Consider the following 21,757-nt stretch of genomic DNA (forward strand, 5'->3'; position numbering starts at 1 on the left):
CAAAACTAATGTTAACCACTATTATTGAACACTGAATGATTCCATGCAACTTGTGATTTGTAGCACATTTTACTCCTGAACTTATTTAGGCTTGCCACAACAAAGGGGTTAAATACTTATTGACATTTCAGCGTTAAATGTTTCCACAACCAAAATTCCACTTTGACATTTGGGTGTAGATCAGTGACACAAATCTTAATTTAATCCATTTTTTTTTTTTTTAGGCTGTAACAACAAAATCTGGAAAAAGTAAAGGGGTGTGAACTCTCCTGAAGGCACTGTAGGTACAATATAACGTGATTACTGTTGATTGGACATTTGACCTTCAAAGTATTCAGACCCCTTTACTTTCCCCACATTTTGTTAGCTTTATTCTGAAATATATAAAAACAACATTAAATCCTCAATCTACACACAATACCCCATTTATGACAAAGCAAAAACAGGATTTTAGACCATTTTTACAAATGTTTTTTTTAAATACCTTATGTAAATAAGTATTCAGACCCTTTGCTATGAGTCTTGAAAATGAGCTCAGGTGCATCCTATTTCCATTGATTATCCTTGATGTTTCTACAACTGGGTTGGACATGATTTGGTAAGGTCTCACAGTTGACAGTGCATGTCAGAGCAAAAACCAAGCCATGAGGTCAAAGGAATTGTCCGTAGAGCTCTGAGACAGGATTGTGTCGAGGCACAGATCTAGGGAAAGGGTACAAAAACATTTCTGCAGCATTGAAGTTCCCCAAGAACACAGTGGCCTCATCATTCTTAAATTGAAGAAGTTTGGAACCACGAAGACTCTTCCGAGAGCTGGCCGCCTAGCCAAACTGAGCAATCCAGGAAGAAGGGCCTTGGTCAGGGAGGTGACCAAGAACCTTATGGTCACTCTGACAGAGCTCCAGTGTTCTTCTGTGGAGATGGGAGAACCTTCCACTTGACTTGACCTGATCCAACATCTCTGGAGAGACCTGGAAATGGCTGTGCAGCGACACTCCCCATCCAACCTGACAGAGCTTGAGAGGATCTGCAGAAAATAATGGGAGAAACTCCCCAAATACAGGCGTGTCATACCCAAGAAGACTGCTGTAATCGCTGTCAATGGTGATTCAACAAAATATTTAGTAAAGGGTCTGAATACTTAAGTAAATGTGATATTTATTTCACTTTTTTATACATTTGCAAAAATGGCTAAACCTGTTTTTGCTTTGTCACTGGTGTATTGTGTTTAGATTTGGGGGGGGGGGGGGGGGGGGGGTGATTTAATCAAATTTAGAATAAGGCTGTAACGTAACAGTGTGGAAAAAGTGAAGGGGTCTGAATAGTTTCCGAATATAATCTATCTGAACCTGACATCTTGTCATACATGTAGAATATTACCGTTCCCATTGCTGTACAGTGCCTGTGCATCATTACATGGCTTATAGTTGGATGAAATAATGTGTTCTTTGCAACTGAATTCATATTGAATTTGCTTGAAGTGGAGCCTCATTTAAGTCCGCCATCTTCGTGCACTCTTATTTTAGAATGATTACTTTCAATGACGGACACAAAGTGTGACCAATATTATTTTTCTATTGTATTCAACTTTTTCTTACAAGTATTCAGACTTTAAAAGTATCTACTTTAAATTATATTCTCAGTTGTAACATTACTTGTTATTAGTATGATTGAGGACAACTGACTCAAACTATGCTGTATGAAAAGCCAACCTTTGTCTACACGTGCATTTGAAATGGTTCTGTCTCATTACCCAATTTTTGTTTTGCCAAGTATTATGTTTTCCAATCAAAGGAGATTGGGATATGTCCAATAACCTTTCAAAGGAAGACCAAAACAGTGTATTCAGCATATTAAATGAAAAATGGTGATTCCCAATTGATTGTGTGCTTTTGTCATATTTGAATCTGGTTTGTCTAGACTAATCATAATTCTGAAAAAATCTAAGTTTGAAGAAAATGATTAATTTGGCTGTAATTATTTTTCTGTGACTTGATTACATTTCTTAGCATCTATAAAAGGCTAGTCTTGGCTCCAGAATTGTTTTGCAGCTTTCTGAGGTGGCCAAAAGCTCCATAAATTCCAGAAGGGGGAGCTAAGATCTTTTCAACTCCAACTTTAGTATTCTATCTCCCCTGTGATAATCGTTACTTGCCTTTGCTAAAACTTTGCGTTATCTGCTATTTACCTTTTTTAAAAGTTTGTGTCCAGTAGTAGTGGTTTGGACATCAATGATAGGATGCCCTAATATTATCACCACAGGGAAGTTGTCGCCCCTAATGAGCCTTCATACTATCCTTACATCTTACTTCAATTGTCTTAGTATTGTTGGACAAATGTGAGTACAATTGCATTTACTGCACAGACTCAACTCACAGGTTTTGTTTTTTGCTCCAACACAGCAGTAGCCTATGGCCAAGTGTCACTTCTCAGTCTGCATGCATTTAAGATATCATAGAGAAGTAGCAGAGGCTTTTCTTTTTTAAGTGTCATGCCTCATGTCTTGACTCCATAGTTGTAATTTAGGCTTGCTTGAATCAAGATGCTCTTAATTTGGAGGAAACCTGGTGGCATCCAACTGAAATTGAAGGGAGGGTAGCCTAATCGAGAATAGATATTATTACATTATGTACCATTTTTAATTCTATGGTATAAGATGCATTTAAAAAAATTCTGCTCACATTAGTTGCTCCCAAAGGCTATTTAATAAAGATTGGTAACATTTCAACCATCAAGGTCTTCCTCTTTTGCTGTTTACTTTGTTGTCACCAGGTGACAGTCTTCTGCCATAGCTTATACATCTGGATAGAATCTACTGACAAGAACATACAATTTAAAAATATATATATGAATCAAAGTTCATACCAAATCCTTATTTGTTTAAAACTATTACATTTCTTGGACTAGACCAGCATAAAAAAGTAGGCCTATAGGTAACAGTTTGGCGGGTAATATTTAAACTCAAATGACGTAAGGAGAAGTGTACGCCAATGCAAGAGGAGGGGGGGGCGTTTCCAACTATTTTGTTACAAACACGAATCCGGAGTGAGAAGACCATTTTTCCTAGGTATGTAACAGCTGGTAAAGCAAACATAAATGTTTCTGCTTTCATATTTCGAACCATATGACGTTCATAAAGATTGGGAAGGTTAAGGGCATATAGGCTATGAATCTTGTTCTTGCAAATGTATTGGTGTTTACGCGATAATGTCAAAGGAACGGCCAAAATAAGGACATGGTTGCAAGCCAAATTTCCCCCTAGTATGCGTTTCTGTTGCTGAAAGAACACGAATTAACTGTAAATGGGGTTATATATAAATTGTTTACACTTCCAGAGAAGTAAAAAAAATACTATGTAGTATCTTGCAGACCTCGGTGTATAGGCTACAGTTTGCAAATGGATCGGCAGGGGGAGGGAGTTATTGTGGTGAATAGGACATTTTACTCCGAGTATCAAAGTAAACACAGAATTTAATCAAGACGGTCAAACTAAGACATTTACAACTGCTTTTGACACGGAATTGCCTATAACGTCAATTGTAATGACGCTTACAAAATGTTTCATAGTTCCTATTTGACTTTGGCACTGAATGTGGAGGGCAACTGACTTGCATGTTTCAAAACGAAATCATCTAAATTGTTGTCTTGTATATCAGGTTTCAACCATTGTCCTCGTTGCGAGTACCAAATCTACGCACAAGAAAGCTGCTGCAGCCGAGGAAATAATATAATTTGCTATGTTTCCCGTATTGCTTTAGAACGCAGCATTTCAATCGTTCCTGTTCATTTTCGGTAGAAAAAGTAAGAGGGGCATATCGAACCAGCTAGCATTTGGGATTTTGCAGGGCTAATGTGACAATCTGCTAGCTATATCGAGGGAGACCGAGACTTGTCTGCCATCAATCCTATAAAACTTGAAGAAATGTCCTTCCTCTGTCCTAGCTGGTTAGCTTTAATGTTGGCTACATGCTTAAAATGTTTCCGCTCTAGCAATAACCATATGGCTTTTTGTGTTTGACAACATTCTAGATCTGGTGCCTACGTCGGTCGAAATGGTTAGCTGTGTTATTTCCGAGCCTGAATAAGTCACATAGGCGAATCCAGTTGAGGCGCCTGTTTGGCTGTATTCAGCAGAAGCATGCCAAAACCCGATTCAGAACGAATTAAAATGTGCGTACTCGTCAATGTCTCGTAATCTGTACACTGGCACGGTTGTCATACAATCGCTGCTGTAACTCCTCGGGTGGAGGAGGGAGAAATCCCTGGCTGTGTTTCAGCTCCGCCTCCCGTGGGCAATGGTTTATTTTGGAAGTTCCACCACAGTTTCTAAACCCAGAGGCGCAATATCGCGAGACTTCTGGGAACGCTTGCGAAACAGACCAGGGTTTGAGGAGTGAAATGTTATTCCAAAGTTAATTTGATCGAAATCTAAAGGCACTACCTAGATTTGAGCCAATATTAATGAATGTCAGGCCAATGTCTTGCTGAATATGTTATTACTCCGACCTCGTAGAAGTGCCGAACTGACACGTTTTCATTTGTCAAAAACAACTTTTGTCGGAGTGCCTTTGACAGCCTGAATATGCGCAGTAATGCGCGAGACAACTCGGTGGATAATCTGTTTCCCTCCTGCAGGTGACGTTGTTTCGCCCACAAATCAATGAGTTTTTGTATGGCGGTCAATAAGTGTTACGTTTGGTCAACACATTTTTTTTTCCTACGTGAGGTTTATTTGATCGAATATACGTTTTGTAATGCTTCAGTTGTTACGAGTGTACTGATAAGTAGTATAAATGACATGCCGGCAATTTAGAGAAAAATCACGTTATAGTAGTTGTCTCGAGATGACTATGCATATTCATAAAATGAGGTGGCGAAGGATACCATTGCACTACTTAACGCGCTTCCAAATTCAGTTCAACCCTATTGGCATAGGGTTTGCTGGATGCTTCTGACTTGGACTGAAATAGGGGCCGGTACTCATGTTGAGTGCCAGGACGGTTGATATTTAGGTGCGGGATCGCCACAGTACTTTTGAGCTAATATTCTAAAAGAGGAACTGGAGTTTAAGCAGGAGAACATTTTAGTGGCCGGTCTGGGGCCGAAAAGCTCCCCCCTGACAGAAAATTAAGTAAATTGAGGGTGGGGGGTGATTTTGGCAAGTTCATTTTCTTGCCTGCTGAAATCGTTGTCGTTCCCCCCTTCTAATTTCCTTAATTTTGTGGCTGGAGTCAAATACTTCCCGTGGCACACACTACTGGTCAACATGAGCTACCAAAATTATTCTGAAGTGTGCCATGGCCTTGCAGTCCCAAGATAGAAAGGGGTAAGAATTTCGTCAGGCAAGAAAATGGCCTTGCCGAAATCCCTTCCACCTAATTTTTAAAAATTTTGTGGCTAGTCAAATACTTTGTATAGCACAAACTTCACTTCGGGATAGGCAACCGAAATTAATTATTAATGTATGTGTGTTATATTAAACATAGGAGGGAGTCAAATGTAGGCAAGCAATAAACATTACAGAACAACTAGTCAAATAAGACATGGGAGAGATGATGAATTTTAGCAAATAGATTTATTTATAGAATACATTTGAAACAAATAACCAAACCTGAAAACTACAGACATTACTAGTGCCTCCCCCGCGATCAAACCGACATAAAAAAAATTGAAATGCTGCCTAACGTGATCAGAAATGTTAACTAGCAAGCAAGTCGCAGCAATTAATATTTGTGTGTGCGCGTTCATGCGAAGGGGATGGAGAATTCTGGCAGGGGGAGCTTTTCGGCACAACACCGGTACTCCGCTCTGGTGAGCTCCTGCCCGTCAAGCACTGCCTCTGACTGGTCTTGGAACAGTAACAATGGGCACTCTCTCCCCGCTTGGCTCTATGGGATATGTAGTGATTTCTGCCAACACAGCCAGATATGTACACAGTCTTGTACCCTTAACCTTATTTAAACTGACTATCATATTTGTTGATTAAATCGGACATAATTAGTATAATGTGTAATGCTAGAATTAAGTTAATTGACAGAACTCCACAGATCGCCAATGGCCAAATTAATTCCCCCGACATGAAGGGTCCGCGGAGATCCTCCTCACACCTCTGAAAGAGGCTATACAGACATGCCCGGTGACCAAATTGATGATGTTTTCCGTGCAGCGAGAGTTGAGTGGAGACTAACGGATTCGGTTCAGTCAGTCATCCTGATGAGGAATAACTTGTGATATTGATACCATCTGGATAACGTGATAGTCTGTACTGCTCAATGGGGATGTACAATATTAAGTTTTAAATTCTCACTGAAGTTTCTAGCCACAATATCCAATTTGGCTAGAAACTTCAGCGAGAATTTGAAATGTAATATTGTACATCCCCATTGAGCAGTGAAGACTAGCACGTGATCCAGATGGTATCAATATTAAAGTTATTTCTCATGTGGGCTGCTATCCTAATACAACATAAAGTCAAGTGGGGTGGAACAAATGTGAGCAGAAACTTAAACATTGTGAGAATTTTGTGCAACTTCCGGTGTGCGTTTATAGTGAACACTGAGGTTGTACCTTTACAATTTTAGACTGTAGCCAATAGGCTATTGTGGCTATTTGAGCATAATGTAGGCCTACCAACAAAACATTTTTACATGGAAATAACTTTTGATTTCTATGAAATAGCCTATGTGGTGTTCAATGCAGGCCTACATTACATGAGACTTTTTAAAAATGTTTTTATATTATATGAAGGGCTTGCCATGAATTCATGCATTTTGACTTGGTCTGTAATGCCATGGGCCAAATAGGTAACTGTAAATTGTATTGTTGTGTGATGCAAGAAACCACTAACAATATACAATGTATTATTATTATTACCATACAGACAATGTAGGGTACCCCTCTGTTTATTGGCTTATTTGCATAGTCAAGCCTGTCTCCAAATGCAAGACTCACCCTTTTTTTATTGAACCTTTATTTAACTAGGCTAGTCAGTTAAGAACAAATTCTTATTTACAATGACGGCCTAGGAACAGTGGGTTTAACTGTTCAGGGGCAGAACGAACATTTCTACCTTGTCAGCTCCGGGATTCGATCTACCTGCTGCCCCTTTTAATTAAGACAAGCTTTTTACCTGACTGGCTTTTCAAAGACAACTTGAAGTGTAGCCTACACGTTTTGTGCTCTTGTAGGAAGCAATAACTTCCCATTGCTGACCTATACTTGTCTATAACTGGGCAAATAACCCGCTAACTAGCAAAGAATATGAACAAATGCGTGCACACTCGCGGCTCTGAACTGTTCTAAAAAAGTGCATTCACTCGCGGGTGATTGAAAGACCGCTCAAGGGATAACCCTGCTAATAACATTGTATTGGCTCTGCTACAACAAAATCAGACTCAATCTTGCAAAGTTAGATTTGTTTTCTTTAATTGAAAAGGGGATGATATAATGTTGATTTGATCACAGAAAAAACGTTGAAGTTTAATCTCTTGTCTCTGCTCAGCATTTCTTCTTCGTGGCAGTCCCGGTGGTGGTGCGCAGTTAAGGGAACATTGGTGATCAATACTGCAAATTATTTATCCCTTGTTCATCTACATAACATCACTGACTTTTACAAGTTTTAACTAGCGCCATGCAGTTGCCAGCTAGCCAGCATAATCTACGTTAGCTGGGAAGGGTTTATTGGAACAACTGACTGAACCGAATACATTCTACTCTCAGCTACGTGACATAAGTGACCCATTTGGGCATCCTGCGGGAACGTAAAGCCTCTCCCCAGCAAAAACTGCACCTTCTTGAAATGCAATTTTCTTGTCAGCTAGTTTGTAATTTACAAATTACCTACATTTAAGAAAAGTACAACATGTAAAGATTACTTTTCAACATTGCCTGCTCCCAAGCGTTGGCACTACTTAGAAAAATGTAATATTGTAGGGCTTCCCAGATGCCCATTTTCATGACGGTGCTAACGTTAGCCACTGGAGTGGTAACGTTAGCTACCAACCAGAACATAGAATAGCCAATAACACTATAAAGTACAGTTGGAGTCGGAAGTTTACATACACCTAAGCCAAATACATTTAAACTAAGTTTTTCACAATTCCTGACATTTTAATCCAAGCAAAAATTCCCTGTTTTAGGTCAATTAGGATCAACACGTTATTTTAAGAATGTGTCAGAATAATAGTAGTGATTTATTTAAGCTTTTATTTCTTTAATCACATTCCCAGTGTGTCAGAAGTTTACTTACACTCAATTAGTATTTGGAAGCATTGCCTTTAAATTGTTTAACTTGGGTCAAACGTTTTAGGTAGCCTTCCACAAGCTTCCCACAATAAGTTGGGTGAATTTTGGCCCATTCCTCCTGACAGAGCTAGTGTAACTGAGTCAGGTTTGTAGGGATCCATGCTCGCAAATGCTTTTTTCAGTTCTGCCCACAAATATTGTATGGGATTGAGGTCAGGGCTTTGTGATGGCCACTCCAATACCTTGACTTTGTTGTCCTTAAGCCATTTTGCCACAACTTTGGAAGTATGCTTGGGGTCATTGTCCATTTGGAAGACCCATTTGCGACCAAGCTTTAACTTCCTGACTGATGTCTTGAGATGTTGCTTCAGTATATCCACATAAGTTTCCTGCCTCCTGATGCCATCTATTTTGTGAAGTGCACTTGTCCCTCCTGCAGCAAAGCACCCCCACAACATGATGCTGCCACCCCCGTGCTTCACGGTTGGGATACTGTGTTCCGGCTTGCGAGCCTCCCCCTTTTTCCTCCAAACATAACGATGGTCATTATGCCCAAACAGTTCTATTTATGTTTCATCAGACCAGAGGACATTTCTCCAAAAAGTACGATATTTGTCCCCATGTGCAATTGCAAACCATAGTTTGGCTTTTTTATGGCGGTTTTAGAGCAGTGGCTACTTCCTTGCTGAGCGGCCATTCAGGTTATGTTGATATAGGACTCATTTTACTGTGGATATTAGAGGTCGACCGATTTAATCGGACTGGCCGATTTCAAGTTTTCATAACAATCGGTAATTGACATTTTTGGACACCGATTATGGCCGATTACATTGCACTCCACGAGGAGACTGCGTGGCAGGCTGACTACCTGTTATGCGAGTGCAGCAAGGAGCCACGGTAAGGTGCTAGCTAGCATTAAACTTACCTTATAAAAAAACAATAAATCTTAACATAATCACTCGTTAACTACACATGGTTGATATTACTAGTTTATCTAGCTTGTCCTGTGTTGCATATAATTGATGCGCTGCCTGTTAATTTATCATTGAATCACAGCCTACTTCGCCAAACGGGTGATTTAACAAGCGCATTCAAGAAAAAAAGCACTGTCGTTTCACCAATGTGTACTTAACTATAAACATCAATGCCTTTCTTAAAATCAATACACAAGTATATATTTTTAAACCTGCATATTTAGTTAATATTGCCTGCTAACATCAATTTCTTTTAACTAGGGAAATTGTGTCACTTCTCTTGCGTTCTGTGCAAGCAGAGTCAGGGTATATGCAGCCGTTTAGGCCGCCTGGCTCGTTGCGAACTGTGTGAAGACTATTTCTTCCTAACAAAAACCGTAATTAATTTGCCAGAATTTTACATAATTATGACATACATTGCACAACCATCAATGTTAACAGCAATATTTAGACTTAGGGATGCCACCCTTTCGATATAATATGGAACAGTTCTGTATTTCACTGAAAGAATAAACGTTTTGTTTTCAAATTGATAGTTTCCGGATTTGACCATATTAATAACCTAAGGCTCGTATTTTGGTGTTATTATATTATAATTAGGTCTATGATTTGATAGAGCAGTCTGAGCGGTGGTAGGCAGCAGCAGGCTCGTAAGCATTCATTCAAACAGCACTTTCCTGCATTTGCCAGCAGCTCTTCGCTGTGCTTCAAGCATTGCACTGTTTATGACTTCAAGCCTATCAACTCCCGAGATTAGGCTGGCAATAATAAAGTACCTATTAGAACATCCAATAGTCAAAGGTATATGAAATACAAATGGTGTAGATAGAAATAGTCCTATAATAACTACAACCTAAAACTTCTTACCTGGGAATATTGAAGACTCATGTTAAAACAAAATCACACAAATTATCAATGGAAATCAAATTTATCAACCCATGGAGGTCTGGATTTGGAGTCACACTCAAAATGAAAGTGGAAAACCACACTACAGGCTGATCCAACTTTGATGTCATGTCCTTAAAACAAGTCAAAATGAGGCTCAGTAGTGTGTGTGGCCTCCACGTGCCTGTATGACCTCCCTAAAATGCCTGGGCATGCTCCTGATGAGGACAGTCTGGACAGTCTGTGGTGGATGGAGCGAGACATGAAGTCCCAGATGTGCTCAATTGGATTCAGGTCTGGGGAACGGGCGGGCCAGTCCATAGCATCAATGCCTTCCTCTTGCAGGAACTGCTGACACACTCCAGCCACATGAGGTCTAGCATTGTCTTGCATTAGGAGGAACCCAGGGCCAACCGCACCAGTATATGATCTCACAAGGGGTCTGAGGATCTCATCTCGGTACCTAATGGCAGTCAGGCTACCTCTGGCGAGCACATGGAGGGCTGTGCGGGCCCCCAAATAAATGCCACACCATGACTGACTCACCGCCAAACCTGTCATGCTGGAGGATGTTGCAAGCAGCAGAACGTTCTCCACGGCGTCTCCAGACTCTGTCACGTCTGTCACATGTGCTCAGTGTGAACCTTCTTTCATCTGTGAAGAGCACAGGGCGCCAGTGGCGAATTTGCCAATCTTGGTGTTCCCTGGCAAATGCCAAACGTCCTGCACGGTGTTGGGCTGTAAGCACAACCCCCACCTGTGGACATCGGGCCCTCATACCACCCTCATGGAGTCTGTTTCTGACCGTTTGAACAGACACATTTGTGGCCTGCTGGAGGTCATTTTGCAGGGCTCTGGCAGTGCTCCTCCTGCTCCTCCTTGCACAAAGGCGGAGGTAGCGGTCCTGCTGCTGGGTTGTTGCCCTCCTACGGCCTCCTCCCCGTCTCCTGATGTACTGGCCTGTCTCCTGGTAGCGCCTCCATGCTCTGGACACTACGCTGACAGACACAGCAAACCTTCTTGCCACAGCTCGCATTGATGTGCCATCCTGGATGAGCTGAACTACCTGAGCCACTTGTGTGGGTTGTAGACTCCGCCTCATGCTACCACTAGAGTGAAAGCACCGCCAGCATTCAAAAGTGACCAAAACATCAGCCAGGAAGCATAGGAACTGAGAAGTGGTCTGTGGTCACCACCTGTAGAACCACTCCTTTATTGGGGGTGTCTTGCTAATTGCCTATAATTTCCACCTGTTGTCTATTCCATTTGCACAACAGCATGTGAAATTTATTGTCAATCAGTGTTGCTTCCTAAGTGGACAGTTTGATTTCACAGAAGTGTGATTGACTTGGAGTTAGTGTGTTGTTTAAGTGTTCTCTTTATTTTTTTGAGCAGTGTATTAAGATAAAATAAGTGTCCATTCAGTTGTTGTAATTGTCATTATTTCAAAATTGTATATATTTATATATTTTTTTAATTGGCCGATTAATTGGTATCAGCTTTTTTTGGTCCTCCATTAATCGTTATCGGCGTTGAAAAATCATAATCGGTCGACCTCTAGTATGGTCATATACCTTTGACTATTGGATGTTCTAATAGGTACTTTAGTATTGCCAGCCTAATCTCGGGAGTTGATAGGCTTGAAGTCATAAACAGCGCAGATACTTTTGTATCTGTTTCCTCCAGCATCTTCACAAGGTCCTGTGCTGTTGTTCTGGGATTGATTTGCACTTTTCGCACCAAAGTACGTGCGTCTCCTTCCTGAGCCGTATGACGGCTGAGTGGTCCCATGGTGTTTATACTTGCGTTCTAAAGTTTGTACAGATGAAAGTGGTACCTTCAGGCATTTGGAAATTGCTGCCAAGGATGAACCAGACTTGTGGAGGTCTACAATTTATTTTCTGAGGTCTTGGCTGATTTATTTTGATTTTCCCATGATGTCAAGCAAAGAGGCACTGAGTTTGAAGGTAAGCCTTGAAATACATTCACAGGTACACCTCCATTTGACTCAAATGATGTCAATTAGCCTATCAGAAGCTTCTAAAGCCATGACATCATTTTCTGGAATTTTCCAAGCTGTTTAAAGGCACAGTCAATTTAGTGTATGTGAACTTCTGCATAATCTGTCTGTAAACAATTGTTGGAAAAATTACTGTAGATGTCCTAACAGACTTGCCAAAACTATAGTTTGTTAACAAGAAATTTGTGGAGCGGTTGAAAAACAAGTTTTAATGACACCAACCTAAGTGTATGTAAACTTCCGACTTCAACTGTACAAGTAGTAAATACAGAGCGTTTGAGTGTTTCGCTCTGTGTGTTCAGAGCGCACACTGGACACTGGCCAAGGAGTAGGGTTGATCCGAGCATTCTGACATTCTGACCTCAACTCTAACTTCTGCAGTCAAGCACCCAAGTTAACTGACTTAAGTTGGCTAGCTTGCTAGCTACTTCCAGACACAAATGAGCAATCCCCTCAATCTGATCATTTTACTTTCCCTAGCAGAGCTAGTTAGGCTGTTTTACATGTTATTTAGAGTGTTGGTGACTGACTGTGCTGCTAGCAATAATTTAATTTAAAAAATATGCAGATGTTTACTGACACCGGTCATATTCTACGGGTGTTACGTGTTCATAAATTCATCAGTTATTCTGTCCTCTGTCACACTTAGACGAGAGTGCTCTGAAATCGGAGTAGATAGCCAGTGAATTTTACGAACACACCCTTGGACACCTGGTCCCCACAATTTCCCATTCTTCCACACCGAATAGCCTGAAGTCTAGGTTGAAGATGGTAAGAAAGACAATGCTATTAAAAAAATTAAATAAAAAAAACGACTAAATGAATAGATTGACAGTAAAGCAGTTATGGTATGTGTGACTGCTAAGTAGTTAACTGAAATTTACTACAATTAAGTTTATTATTCACTTTGATGGCGAACTTCTTGCTGCTACCATTCACTCCCAGTCGTTCAGAATGCGAAAGCTGGTATCTTGTTGAATAGTGGCACTACACATAGTATTTATTTATTTTTGCATTGTGTAATTACAGAAAATGTACATATATGCAGTAAGTGGAATGTGGAATGACTGTTTCACAGTATTACTGTGATTCGCTGAGATATTCGTCTATTGATTTCTGCCAGCATGGTGGCATCGATTGTCAAAATGGAAAAGCTGTTTTGATTTTGTGTCTGGGCTGGAAACGCACACCAGAAAGCACATCAGGTAGAAGGAGAAGATGGGAGGCGGATGTTTCTTTTGAAACTGATGGAGCGTTGAGTGGAGAGGAGTGAGAAGAAATGCATTTCAGTGGAGAACAAGAAGGGAAATAAGAAAAGTATTGTCATGGAATCTAGTAAAGCCTTGCTCTTACTTTTGGACCGAGGGCATGATCTGGGAGATCCGTTTGACATCTCGAATATCATAGATGCGTTGGATAAGGTTGATAACAAGAAGTGGGCTTATCTTGATTTTTTTGTGTGTCCGAAGAACAGAAGGGAGCGTGCTTTGCAACTGAAAAATATATTGAATTGGAATGTGTTGCGTGTGTGGATCTGTGTAGCAGGGCACCTATCAAGGGGGTTATCTCTGGAGTGGCGCTAGAAGTGTGTGCAAGGGATGTAACTGAAAAAGTAGATGCAGTAGTTGATGCACACCGACTGTCCTGTATGGTGGATGGAGTAAGGAAGACCACTCCATCCATTATTTTGTACTTTGAAGAAGAGTCTCTTCCTTTGTATGTACAGTACCAGTCAAAAGTTTGGACACAGCTACTAATTCAAGGGTTTTTCTTTATTTGTATTAATTCTACATTGTAGGATAATCGTGACGACATCAAAACTATGAAATAACACACATGGAATCATGTTGTAACCAAAAACGTGTTAAACAAATCAAAATATATTTTATATTTGAGATTCTTTAAATAGCCACCCTTTGCCTTGATGACAACTTTGCACACTCTTGGCATTCTCTCAGCCAGCTTCATGAGGTAGTCACCTGAAATACATTTCAATTAACAGGTGTGCCTGAAGTTAATTTGTGGAATTTCTTTCCTCCTTAATGAGTTTGAGCCAATCAGTTGTGTTGTGACATGGTTTGGTAAAATACCAAGTCCATATTATGGCAAGAACAGCTCAAATAAGCAAAGAGAAATGACAGTCCACCATTACTTTAAGACATGAAGGTCAGTAATTCCGGAAAATGTCAAGAACTGAAAGTTTCTACAAGTGCAGTCGCAAAAACCATCAACCGCTATGATGAAACTGGCTCTCATGAGGACCGCCACAGGAAAGGAAGACCCAGAGTTACCTCTGCTGCAGAGGATAGGTTTGAGTTACCAGCCTCAAAAATTGCAGATCTAATAAATGCTTCAGAGTTCAAGTAACACGCATCTCAACATCAACTGTTCAGAGGAAGCTGCGTGAATCAGGCCTTCACGATCGAATTTCTGCAAAGAAACCACTACTGAAGGACACCAATAAGAAGGCTTGCTTGTGCCAAGAAACACGAGCAATGGACATTAGACCAGTCGAAATCTGTCCTTTAGTCTGATGAGTCCAAATTTGAGATTTTTGGTTCCATCCGCTGTCTCTTTGTGAGACGCAGAGTAGGTGAACGGATGATCTCTGCAGTTGTGGTTCCCACCGTGAAGCATGGAAGAGGAGGTGTGATGGTGCTTTGCTGGTCTAGTGATTTATTTAGAATTCCAGACACACTTAACCAGCATGGCTACCACAGCATTCTGCAGCAACACGCCATCCCATCTGGTTTGAGCTTAGTCCCACTATTATGTTTTTCAACAGGACGATGACCCAACACACCTCCAGGCTGTGTAAGGGCTATTTAACCAAGAAGTAGAGCGATGGAGTGCTGCATCAGATGACCTGGCCTCCACAATCCCCCGACCTTAACCCAATTGAGATGGTTTGGGATGAGTTGGACCACAGAGTGAAGGAAAAGCAGCCAACAAGTGCTCAGCATATGTAGGAACTAGTTCAACATGGTTGGAAAAGCATTCCAGATGAAGCTGGTTGGGAGAATGCCAAGTGTGCAAAGCTGTCATCAAGGTAAAGGGTGGCTACTTTGAAGAACCTCAAATGTTAAATATATTTTGATTTGTTTAAAAAAAAAAAAAAAGTCTAAGTGATTCCATATGTGTTATTTCATAGTTTTGATGTCTTCACTATTATTCTACAATATAGGAAATAGAAAAAAAAATATTAAGAAAAAGCCTTGAATGAGTAGGTGTAAACTTTTGACTGGTTCTTTATATTTAGGCTATGCGAGCTAACCTGTAAGGGGCTTTGTGCTCAAACCCATGCAGTGTGATGAATGTAAATATGTGAAGTGTATGTTGACGGGAGGAGTATTATATGCCATTTGAGGCGAAATGCTGCAATTGTGGTGGCGAGCATGCGCCCGAATGCAGGAAGTGCCCTGTTAGGGTGAAGGAGACAGAGGTGGCGAGAAGAGTGGAAGGCGGCAGTAAAGTTTAAGAAACCATGGTATTTGGATTAGAGAAATTAGTAAATGTTACTCGCCAACAGGAGCCTGACATGTTGCATGTTAAAAAGGTGCAAACGTATTGGAAATCTAAGAAAATAGGCAGTGTTGTGAGTGTGGCTTAATGTTTTTTGGCATTACAAGGAATCCTGTTGCTGAATGTTCCATCCTGTAGGGATGTGATTTGGACTATGATTAAAGGAGTGGGATTGGTTTTAGGATTTAATTTTGTATTGTATTTTTTTCCACTTTCTCGTAGTTTATTTTTTTCCCCCTTGTTCATTACCCGTATAGTGTGGCAGCATACACCTTTAACCTTTGTTTGCAGGCTGCCATAATACCAGAGAAGACGACTTTGTGGCTGTGTTTATCTAGTGAAAATAGGGTCAAGTGGCCAATGTAGAAATCAATGTGGATATTTCAGGGGTATTACATTAGTTGTATAGCTAATATGCAGTGTTTGTAGATCAACAGGTGAATGAACCTACAGCAGCCAAGGATAATCATGGCTGGGGTCATTTTTGCTGTTCTCCAAATAGTATTGTTTTTTAATTGTTTAGAAATGCAGTAAATGAGCTTCAACTTTGAGATATCCTTCAACTTCACTAAAACTCCAACCCTGGTTATGGCCCTGCACTCATCAGATGAAGGATATCAGTCAAACAATCAGGTATTTTAAACAGTTATTTGTGTATAACATTAACTCAAATTGCAATGATTAACGTTACATCGACAAATAACTTTCTCATAAGCAACCCAGCTAAGCAACTCACGTATGGCAGGCTATGGAACCATCGGCATTGGGTAAGGAAATGTGTGTATTGTTGTAGATACCAAACCAGCTTATTAATTGAAAACAAGGGTTTTCTTTGTTAACGTGACATGACGGACATCTGCATTCATCCATGCGTGCTGACAAGATAGCCAATGCAATGCCTGAGGCAGGAATATTTAGCTAACCAGCTAGCGCACCCACTGGCAGGCAGCTTGTGGTCGGTCATTTGGTGTTCAAACAAGATAGCTGAAAAAGGAGAAATTGAACTCCGCTAACTGGGTAGTTGGGGCTAGCTAACGTTGGGTAGTTACTGCCTTTGTATACATTCATTCTGCACAATGCTAGTGGGTGAAGATTAAAGTCAATTAAGACGGTATTCATAAATGGAACAGATTAGCGACCTATCCAGCATTACAATTGGAGTTAGCTGGTAATACATTTCCCCCAAAAAATGACATACAAATACATGGCTCTGGCTAGCATACAGCAAGGTCAGCTGCAACCAAGGCAATTTTTGTAGTTGGCATTTCCTCCATTAACGAAGCAAGCTAGCTATCTAACAACCTAGAAAAATGGAGTCTTGATAACAAGAATAGTGTTGAGGATTTTATAGAAATGTTAAACTGAGTATATACATTATTAATTAGTCTAGTTATTACGGCGGTGATCTGCATGCGGTTTTATTTGCATTCTCGAATGCAGCTTTCCGACGCTCGCAACCCGGAACTACCAGAACGGCTTTGTTTACAAACATTTGCGAGCATTTTGTTCAGTCTAATTTTCGAATGTTGTGTACGCGAGGGTTGCGGGTGAAAGTACAGCCCCTTTCCAGTTAATATTTGAGGGACTTCTCAAACTGCCAATAATAACTACAATACCATCCCACTTTGCCGCTTCTTTCGAGTCCCGACCAATAACATTGTTCAGTGGGTGGGAAAGAGAAAAACACAATCGTGGCCACGCCTCTTGTTTAAGAACCGAGCGGAGGTTGTTTTCTCTCGAGGATAATTTTCCTATTGCGGTGATTGTTCAAATACTTATAGCTGTTTTAAATTATTTTATTTACAAAAGTATATGCATGCTCCTGTTAGTCTTTTCGGCTTTCAAAGGTTTAAGTTTATACCCACGAATTGACTGCAACTTTAACGTGCCTGTTCAAGTCTGTGTTACCAGGGCAGGGGGTGAGTTCATTTGTCAAGAATTGAAAGAACAATCATTGTTTCGTTTGAATTAGCCATTTCCCGATAGCAACTTTGATATAGCTAGCACTAAAGGGAAACTGGCGTGTGGAACGGTACTTTCAGTCACTGCTGAAGTACTCTTTAGCACAGATTTGAGGAAAAGGGGTGGTAAATTGGCTAGCATGTGAATATTTTGCAACGCGAACTTATTGTAGATGGTCTGCCGTGCTCCACTCGAATCGATTCTCAATGTGTTGTTTATGTTGTATGCTAACAAGACAGCTTAGCTAGCCAACACACCTACATACCTTTGCAATGGACACAAATTGGTAGTTTGCGAATTTTTAAAAGGCACCGTTAATGTCATCTTTTGTTGTGGTGGTCTTATCTATGGCATTTGAAAACTAACTAGTTGACGTTAGTATGTTTTCTCTAAAGCACTCAATACTTGAGTCGTTATCCAAAGGCGGGCACTGGATCGCTTCGTCTTGTAACTCGGCTACTCGCTGTCGGTGTTCTGAAATGGTGACAGGCCGCAAAGCGGAGGGGGAGGGTAGAGGGGACTGGCCATTACTTTCAACTTGAAAATAAGGCCGAAGCTATTATTGTGGCCAATACACTTGCACATGAGCCGTTCTCCTTTATACTTATTAACTCACAATGCCTTTATTTGGGAAACGCTGGTGGTTTGTTTGCAAGCTAGTCATGTGGCTACGATCAAGATACACAGCATAAGTGGTCAACTAAGTAGTTTGTGACGTTAGTGTGTTGGCAGTTAGTTACCTACCTGATTGAAGACGCGAAGTTAACGACATGTTGGCTAGTTAGCGACTCGGCCAGCCGAGGTTGTCTAGGTAGGTGGCACCTACCACGTGTGTAGGCTAGCCACAGATGTATTGACATTAATTCAATATAGCTAACGTTAACTCAACTTTTGCTAGCAAGCTTGCCATTTCTAAGCATAAATGTAGCATTGTGTAACTTACTTGGGGCGGCAGGGTAGCCTAGTGGTTAGAGCGTTGGACTAGTAACCGGAAAGTTGCGAGTTCAAACCCCCGAGCTGACAAGGTACAAATCTGTCGTTCTGCCCCTGAACAGGCAGTTAACCCACTGTTCCCAGGCCGTCATTGAAAATAAGAATTTGTTCTTAACTGACTTGCCTGGTTAAATAAAGGTAAAATAAAATAAATAAACAGGAAGGAGCCTGTCCGAAATGTTAACCAGCTGCTAGCTAGATATTTTATTACATCAAAATACTTATTTATTGGAACCTTTTTTAAGTAGAAATCTCATATTGACTGTTTTGTCATCATACGAAAATGCAGGAAATAAATCACTACCACGGTAGCTAGATCATGAATGGAATGTAGCAAGCCAGTCACATTCAATCATGGGTGTATTCATTTACCTCTTCGAACGGAAACCGTATAAGAAGCAAACGAAATGGGGACGAACCTTCCTGAATTTGTCCAGTAGAAACTCTGGTTTTTATTGCAAAACATTTTCCGTTAGGAATAAACGGTTTCTGTTCTGCAAAGTAAATCGGCGTAATGTTTTGAATACACCCCAGTACTGTCGCGCCGCTTCGATTAGCAACTCGTAGTTCTGCAGCATGCCTTGGCTGCTTGGTTGTTTTCAGTCTACATAGTATTGCAACACGTGCCACTCGTATTTCCATGTTTAGCTTCAGATTCAAATGACACACACATACTTTCTTCCCAGCATGGATGTTTGAAATAAATCAATCCTGTTTGTGTATGAAGTTTAGGCTTACATTTTTTATGTATACCTTCCTACCTGAAAGTACATATATTCTTGACGCTGTCTTGGTCTCCATTTAAGTGAAAAGGTCAACAATTTTTGCGCGAGTATGATCAAAAAAACGGCCCGGTAAATACATGACTACCCAGACGCCATGCTGAAGTTGTTTCGTCCGCAGGTCTTTCAGCCCCCTCGAGCATGAGTTCAAAATGAAACGGCGCTTGGAGGAACAGGAACCGGTATTTGCGTCCCAACAGCGGCGCCTCACCTGCAGCACGGAGGCTTTCCAGCACCGTGTCCTGGCCCCTGCGCCTGCCGCATACGAGGCCGTGGGCGATAGCATGCAGCCTACCGCAGGCAACATTCAGTATTCTGTCCCACAGGGCTACCAGGTACGCAGGGCTACACACGCAACCAAGTTTTACGGTTTAATAGGTTTAACTGCAATTTTTAATCATAAATGAGCAGTAACTTCCCTAATTGTGATATTCTGTTGCTATGTACACTTTGGAATGATTTAACAATTGATCAATCAATTCCAGAACTGCATTCATAAAACAACCAAACAATCAGTAATTTCCTCCCCCAAAAATAAATGCCATATATGCATGTGCACTACTGATCAAAAGTTTTAGAACACCTATTCATTCAAGGTTTTTTATTTATTTATTACTATTTTCTACATTGTAGAATAATACTGAAGACTTACAAATTATGAAATCACACATATGGAATAATTTAATAACCAAAAAAGTGTTAAACAAATCAAAATATTTTATATTTTTGATTCTTAAAATAGCCACCCTTTGCCTTGATGACAGTTCTGCACACTCTTGGCATTCTCCATATTATGGCAAGAACAGCTCAAATAAGCAAAGAAAAATGACAGTTCATCATTACTTGAAGACATGAAGGTCAGTCAATCCGGAAAATGTAAATAACTCAGTTTCTTTTTAAGTGCAGTCGCAAAAACCATCAAGCGCTATGATGAAACTGGCTCTCATGAGGACCGCCACAGGAAAGGAAGACCCAGAGTTACCTCTGCTGCAGAGGATAAGTTCATTAGAGTTACCAGCCTCAGAAATTGCAGCTCTAATAAATGCTTCACTGAGTTCAAGTAACAGACGCATCTCAACATCAACTGTTCAGAGGAGGCTGCGTGAATCAGGCCTTCACGATCGAATTGCTGCAAAGAAACCACTACTAAAGGATGCCAATAAGAAGAGGCTTGCTTGGGCCAATAAACACGAGCAATGGACATTAGACCGGTGGAAATTTGTTCTGGAGTCCAAATTGGAGATTTTTTGGTTCCAACCTCCGTGTCTTTGTGAGACGCAATGTGAGTGAACGGATGATCTCTGCATGTGTGGTTCCCACCGTGAGGCATGGAGGAGGTGTGATGGTATGCGGGAGCTTTGCAGGTGACACTGTCAGTGATTTATTTAGAGTTCAAGGCACACTTAACCAGCATGGCTACCACAGCATTCTGCAGTGTTACGCCATCCCATCTGGTTTGCTCTTAGTGGGACTATCATTTGTTTTTCAACAGGACAATGGCCCAAAACCTCCAGGCTGTGTAAGGGCTATTTGACCAAGAAGGAGAGTGATGGAGTGCTGCATCAGATGACCTGGCCTCCACAATACCCCGACCTCAACCCAATTGAGATGGTTTGGGATGAGTTGGACCGCAGTGAAGGAAAAGCAGCCAACAAGTGCTTGGCATATGTGTGAACTCCTTCAACACTGTTGGAAAAGCATTGCAGGTGAAGCTGGTTGAGAGAATGCCAAGAGTGTGCAAAGCTGTCATCAAGGCTACGGGTGGCTATTTTAAAGATACAAATATTTTTAAATATATATTTTTATTTGTTTAATACTTGTTTGGGTTACTACATGATTCCACATGTTTTGATGTCTTCACTATTATTCTACAATGTAGAAAATAGTACAAATAAAACCAATTTGACTCTGTGTCCCCCCTACAGGTCCCCATGGTGCCACAGAACTCGAGTGGTCATGTGCACACCCCTAGCCCAACTGTACACCACCACAGCCCAGCGGTCCAGCCCCACGGGCCCCCTGTGATGCAGTGCCACGCTCACCCCCCTGCCTCAGCCCAGGGCCAGCAGCAATTCCAGAGGCTCAAGGTGAGACCTCCTGGGCCCCCCCGTTTGGTGTTTTCCAGGCCAGCCTAATGAGAGCAATTTAGATTTTTTTCTGAAATATAATCAAATAATACCCAGATGAACAGTAATCAGACTTAGAGTGATGGATATATTTCTGTCTCTCAGGTGGAAGATGCTTTGTCTTACCTGGATCAAGTGAAACTCCAGTTTGGCAACCAACCTCAAGTCTACAATGACTTCCTGGACATCATGAAGGAGTTCAAGTCTCAAAGGTGAGGTCATTCACGATTGACATTTAAGGTTTTGCCT

General features: G+C 41.0%; 1 protein-coding gene across 13 annotated transcripts in view; it reads left to right on the forward strand.

Moving 5' to 3' along the window:
- The first annotated feature begins 2,996 nt into the window (after window positions 1-2,996).
- The window catches only part of sin3aa (SIN3 transcription regulator family member Aa), a 32,766-nt gene continuing 14,005 nt past the window's right edge, over window positions 2,997-21,757 (forward strand). For 4 of the 13 annotated variants that reach the window (XM_021564800.3, XM_090201823.1, XM_090201856.1 and 1 more), the window contains exons 1-4: window positions 2,997-3,067; window positions 19,504-19,717; window positions 21,308-21,469; window positions 21,614-21,720. In XM_021564800.3, coding sequence (XP_021420475.3) covers window positions 19,535-19,717; window positions 21,308-21,469; window positions 21,614-21,720 — 452 coding nt within the window. In that variant the 5' untranslated portion in view covers window positions 2,997-3,067; window positions 19,504-19,534. Of the gene's footprint in view, window positions 3,068-17,310; window positions 17,565-19,503; window positions 19,718-20,279; window positions 21,089-21,307; window positions 21,470-21,613; window positions 21,721-21,757 lie in introns of those variants that run through there. The other 9 variants (XM_021564791.3, XM_021564815.3, XM_021564807.3 and 6 more) reach the window with 4 other exon arrangements.

This window comes from Oncorhynchus mykiss, chromosome 2 (assembly GCF_057628025.1).
Source record: "Oncorhynchus mykiss isolate SJ-2025 chromosome 2, ASM5762802v1, whole genome shotgun sequence".
Lineage (NCBI taxonomy): Eukaryota > Metazoa > Chordata > Actinopteri > Salmoniformes > Salmonidae > Oncorhynchus > Oncorhynchus mykiss.